General features: G+C 41.4%; 1 protein-coding gene across 3 annotated transcripts in view; it reads right to left on the bottom strand.

The window, feature by feature from the left end:
- Positions 1 to 482: 482 nt before the first annotated feature.
- Positions 483 to 6,134, bottom strand: part of amn (amnion associated transmembrane protein) — a 44,869-nt gene continuing 39,217 nt past the window's right edge. For all 3 annotated transcript variants that reach the window (XM_069915235.1, XM_069915234.1, XM_069915238.1), the window contains 2 exons: positions 2,654 to 2,768; positions 483 to 1,159 (listed from right to left, as the gene is read on the bottom strand). In XM_069915235.1, the coding sequence (XP_069771336.1) occupies positions 1,043 to 1,159; positions 2,654 to 2,768 (232 nt within the window). In that variant the 3' untranslated portion in view covers positions 483 to 1,042. The remainder of the gene's footprint in view (positions 1,160 to 2,653; positions 2,769 to 6,134) is intronic.

The following is a 6,134-nucleotide window of genomic DNA, read 5'->3' as shown; positions in this document are numbered from 1 at the left end:
CCAGGGTACTTACCACCACCCCCTGCCAAACCCCTCCTTCTGCCTTAAATGTTGCACAATGCCTTTACAGCGCCAGCGATCGGGACCGGGGTTCGAATCCCATGCTGTCTTTATGGAGATTGTACATTTTCCCTGTGCATGGGTTTTCCCCAGGGGCTCCAGTTTCCTCCCACTGTTCGAAACATACTGTGGTGTAGGTCAACTAAGTGTAAATTGAGTGGCCTGGACTCATGGGCCAAAATGGCCTGTTACCATGCTGTATGCCTACATTTTTTTTAAATAATCATTTTAAATTTTGGTGTTTTTATTATAGTTCAAACCTGCTTAGTTTTGTTTGTTCCTTCGACAGGCAACAATTAAACTTTCCAAATGTACAAAAATATAGTTTGAGAGGTTACAGGTTTCTATTTCTATCAACAACGTTTGAAAACAAAATAAAACATCTCAAACATCATCAAGAAATAATTTTATTTTACCCAATGCCCAAAAAACATTAGTTTGACGCATTTATTTTATCAACAGCAAACAAGGACAAGCATTAAAATTATTGATTTAATCATCTATGAATAGCTCTGATAATGTCTGAATTACTTTCTGATCTATCCACTTACTTTATTGATGAACCTGTCTTCGTTTGTTAAAATTTATGCAGATAAATCATTCATGCTCAAGGCAATAATAATTTCCCTGTTTAAGGTTTAAAGTAAAATAATTCCTCATCAGGCCTGCATCAGGACTCAACAAACCATGGATTTGTGATTTCTGACAAGTCAATCAGTTCATCTGTTCAGCCTAACATTGGCAGGTTAAAGGGGAAGAACATATTTTATGATTTATTAAAATTTCACTGGAGAAAATATACCATTAAGTACCTCAAAATCTTTGCGGAAGTATTCTCTGCCATCTGAGAAAACTTTAATTGAGACAGGTCTGAAAACACTCACAATTCTGGTTTGCAACATATCATTCAACTGGTTTGCAAATGACTCACAAGTTGAAGTCTTTTTCGATGCATTAAGAAATACATGCATGTCACAACATTTTAACATTCTTGCTCTCCAAAATTATCTCCATCATATAGTGGAGAAATTATATTGGCCCCTGGTCGTCTTGGGACGATGTTTATTTCATGTTCTCCAAGATAATCACTGTACACATCCTACAAAACAAAATTATTTGAATCAAATTATATAAAAGGATATCAGGAGATCTGATTGAGTTAAGATGCGCTTTTGTCTGAGTTTCTGCATGGTTGGGGCGTAGCAGATGCTCTGTAAGGAGTTTGTACATTCTACCCATGTCTGTGTGGGTTTTTTCCCAGGGGCTCTGGTTTCCTCCCACTGTTCAAACCCTAGTGGGGTGTAGGTTAACTGGCTGGGATGAGCCAAAGTGACCTGTTACCGTGCTGTATATCTAAAAAATGTATATCTTAAAAATTAGACATTGGTACTTTTGACCTTAAATTTCTGCTCTGGATTTATATTCCACTCACGTTACATCTGTCAACATCAGAATCTTTGCTCTAAATGCACCATTTTACACTACCAAAATGAAAAACAACATCAGTGGAGATATCTAGTGGTTAAATAAACACAAATCAAACTTTGCTGCTGACCTAATCTTGTAATCTGAAAAACGTGGCTGCAGAAGGGGCTGGAAGATAATATGGTGATTATTGTAACCGAAAACCAATGCAGAAACCAACTGTCTTTGCAATGGGAAGAGGCAGCTATGATCACCATGTTAATTATCAATCCACATACCTTAAAATAATCCATATTTATATTTGGGAAAAATGTATGAAACAACTTCATGAATTTATTGATTAGTGGGAACCAAATTTCAACCACATGAAATTTAACCATAGTTTCTGAGTTTTCATCCCTTTCCCTGGGTAAAGAATATGCAGCTCTTCCATTTTGTATATTCAGGAAATTACATGTGGTATAATAAGTTGTTGATTAATGGCACCCAAATCAAAACTACATATTTCTTAGATTGATTTATTACATGTATATAGCCTACATTTTAAGGAATGCAGACTGTTAAATGTTAGAACTTTGAACCAAAGAACTACCCTTTAAATTGAGGTGGGGAAACCCATTCAATCTTTCAAATTCAGGATTATAAAGCACTACATCCCCAGTGGTGTTTCTTTAACTCATTTTTTGTGGGGCCAACTTGACCACAGTTTTGCTGCGATGTGTTTGATAAGGTGTGCGGCATACCAGATAACATAGGATTTGGAGGACATTAACTAGCTTAAAAGAAGCTTGAAAGAAATGTATACGAAAACAGCCCTCAAATAAGCAGCAGGCTACTCTTATCAGCTCATCTTTTTTAAAAGTGTGAACATCATAATTGTAGAGCTCGTCGAAAGAACCAAAGACTTGTGGATCCAAACCAAGGCTTTTATTAGCAAAAGACAGGAGCTCTTCACAGGTGGCCGACCAGTCCGGAATGATCCGACCTGGCTAGGGACACAACCCTTTAAGGCCCAGACAGTAGGCGTGGCTAAGCTCTCAGCCAATCGCTGTAAGCACAGTCTAGATACTGTAACTATATACATTGGTGATAGGTCTGTACTATCACAATAATATACCCTTCATTACTTCCTAATGTATAGAGGGAGGGAGCAGGTTTTAATACTTACAGTTAATGGGCTTACTTGTGGATAAAACATTGGATTGCTGAATCCCTTAACAGTTTCTATAATGTTAGGGTGAAAATTGTTCTTGAAACTGATGAGAGGCAATGCAATTTTGATTCTGGAAAATAAAACATTTATGAAGAAGTTATTAATCATTTCTTATAGAAACCATCTATCATAAACTGTTTTTGTGCTACTAATTCCCATCAGTGGAACTTGCATAGATAGTTCCCAGCAGCTACCAGCCTGACATTCTGAGGGCAGCAAGTGTCCTGCAATCCTTCTAGTGGCAATCTCACAACGATTTCAGATTCATTGTCAGACTACATAGTTAACATCACATACAACCCTGAGATTCTTCTTCCTGCAGAATTATGACTAATTGGTAGTGCAAAAAAAGCTTTCTTTTTCAATATTTTTATTAATCATAAGTAAATAATGCATAATCAAGGAGGAAGAGAAACTACATAACGTACACATGTAAACAAATATAAACAAATTGCAATACAGAGAATTTTTTAAAAAATCAATAAAGTGCAAAAGTAAGAATCCTTAAATGTGTCCCTGATTGAGTTTGTCATTGAGGAGTTTGATGGTGGAGGGGGAGCAGCTGTTCCTGCCTGAACCTGGCGGTGGGAATCTTGCGATACCCACATCTCTTTCCTGAACGGCAGCAGCGAGAACAGAGCGTGTGCTGGGTGGTGTGGATCCTTGATGATCACTGCTGCTCTCCGATGACAGTGTTCCCTGCAGATATTTTCGATAGTGGGGAGGATTTTGCCTGTGATGTCCTCCCACTACCTTTTGCAAGGGTTTTTGCTCAAGAGTATTGGTGTCCCCAACATTTTCCACCACACATCTGTAGAAATTTACCAAGAATTTTTGGTGTCATACAGAACCTCTGCAAACTCCTGAGGGAGTAGAGGCGCTGACATGCTTTCTTCACAATGACATTAGTGTGTTGTGTCCAGAAAAGATCCTCTGAGATAATGAATCCCAAGAACTTAAATTTGTTCATCCTTTCAACATTTGATCCTCCGATGATCACTAGATTGTATACCTTTAGTTTTTCCTTCTTGAAGTCAACGTCAGCTCCTTGTTTTTGGTAATGGAAGGCCTTTTATAGAGGAAAAAAAAGTGAATGTAAAGGCAGATATTCTCCACCTTTACATTAATTCACCTACCTCTATAAAAATGCAGATGGCAGACGCTGGATGTGGACTCTGATCCTTCCGGGGGGGGGGAGGGGGTGGTCTCATAGGTAAAGCAAGCCGCTCCATAAAGGCAATGCTGCTGAAGAGAGCTGCTTAGGGGTGGGCTGATGACATCAAAATGACACCATCAGCCTGCGATCCAGGAGTCACCACCAGGGCTCTCACGGTGCCTGGTGCTGGGGTTAGGGCTCCTCCTTCCAGTTCTCCCTCTGCCCCTTGCTCCTTCACCAAGACTGAGGAGCAGGAGGACAGTGAGGATCCAGAGAAAGTGGGAATGGATGTGCAAGGTGAGTAAATGGAGCAGGTCTGACCCAAAGAGTGTGGAGGCCCTGCTGGGGCAGGGAGAGTTGGAGTCTGCTGAGCTGCCAGGCTCAGAGGGCAAAGGGGTGCTCAGCTCTATGGCCCGAGAGGAAGGAGGACAGATGCTGACGAAGAAGCAGAGCCGGGGAGTGCGAGGATGAAAGACGGGAGTGAAGAGCCAGCTCAGTGTGCCAGAGGGGCAAAGGATCAATGGCTGTCTTCATTACCCATAATCTCCCATGTAATTGGAACTGCCCTATGTTTCCCAGAGTAACAAAGACGGCCATTGCTCGGCACGTATGTTTGATGTCACGGTAATGGGCAGTGCTACTGTACCACGCCCCACCTTCCTCAGCTACGGAAGATGGCTACCGAAGCCCCTCTCCATAAAAGCAATGCTGGAGCAGCCTTATAGGCCTTCTCCACCTTTCCCACCCCCACCCCTCAGTGGAGCTGGTCTTAATGTGGTTTCACTCCATAAAACACCTATTGAGTGCCAGGTTGTTGGTGGTGCCTCATTCAGCCAAGTTTTCAATTTCTCTCTTGTACGCTGACTCATCCCCTTCATTTATACAACCCACTATACCATGGTATTGTTAGCCAATATTTAGATGTTGTACCGAGCCACACAATCATATGTGTAGACCAGGGGGCTAAAAACACAGTCCTTAGTGAACACAGAATTAGTGGTAATTCTGCTGCTCCTGCAGGAAAAAGGAACCTCAGGGTTGTATGTGATGATATATGTATTCTGACAAGAAAATACATCTGAAATCTGATGCTCTGTACTGATGGAGAATGTGGATGAGAAGCTCTTACCAATCCTCACTGATTATGGTCTGGAGATTAGGAAATCCATGATCCAATTACACAGTGGGATGTGGGGTCCCAGGTCTTGGAGTTTGCTGATCAGCTTTGAGGAGATGATGGTGTTAACTGTCAATAACGAGCACCCTGATGAATGTACCTTTGCTATCCAGGTTTTCCAGGGCTTTGTGCAGAGCCAATGAGATGGCATTCACTGTAGACCTGCTGCTATGATAGGTGAACTGAAACGGATCCATGTTGCCATTCAGACAGGAGCTGATATGCTTCAATACCAGCCTTTCAAAACACTTCAACATTGTTGATGTAAGTGCTACTGGTTGATAGTCATTAAGGCAGGTTACTACACTCTTCCTGGGCACCGGTATGATTGATGCATGTTTGAAACAGGTGGGTTCCAAGCTCTGCCGGAGTGAGATGTTCAAGATATCTGAATACATTGGTAAGTTGGTTAGCAGAGATTTTTAATACTTGCCCAGGTACTCAATCCAGACCAGATTCTTTCCTCGGATTCACTGTCCTGAAGTCAGCCCACATGTCATCCTCAGATATGGACGGGATAGGATCATCAGGGGATGTGGGGGTGCGGAAGAGTGGTTCTTTGCTGTTACTGTGGTCAAATTGGGTGTAGAAGGCATTGATTCATGGTTCATGTCTCATAAAAGGGAGCAAATAGAAAGTGTAGCGATACTTGATCCTATTCATTGCCCAAACACGTTGCAGCCAGCAATCTACTCCTCTATTCAGATCCAATAAGCAGTTCTCAGAGAAACAACTGCAAGATAAAAGCAACTATCAGTCCTGAAAGAGAATGGCTGAACCTAGTCAAAAGATCACATAACTTAACTAGTATTTTGTCAGGTGAGACAGAGCTGGGAGCAACTCAGCAAGAGAGGAGGAAATCTGCAGGGAAATTACAGAGAAGTCCAACAAATATAGAATGGTGACACTGAGCAACTTCACTTGCTGGAGTATTCCAGTAGAATATTAGTGTGAAGTCAACACGCAGGGACAGAATCTGAAATGTGTTCAAGAGATCTTGTACAACCAACAATGGCAGAGGCATTGTGACTTCTGGGGCTGGGAAATGAGGTGTGTCTAGTGGACCCAATGCCACTGAAAAATCCATCATAAAATGTAGAACT

This window comes from Narcine bancroftii, chromosome 2, assembly GCF_036971445.1.
Source record: "Narcine bancroftii isolate sNarBan1 chromosome 2, sNarBan1.hap1, whole genome shotgun sequence".
NCBI classification, from domain to species: Eukaryota; Metazoa; Chordata; class Chondrichthyes; order Torpediniformes; family Narcinidae; genus Narcine; species Narcine bancroftii.
The sequence above is the reverse complement of the archived record's forward strand: the minus strand, read 5'-3'. Positions and strand labels throughout refer to the sequence as shown.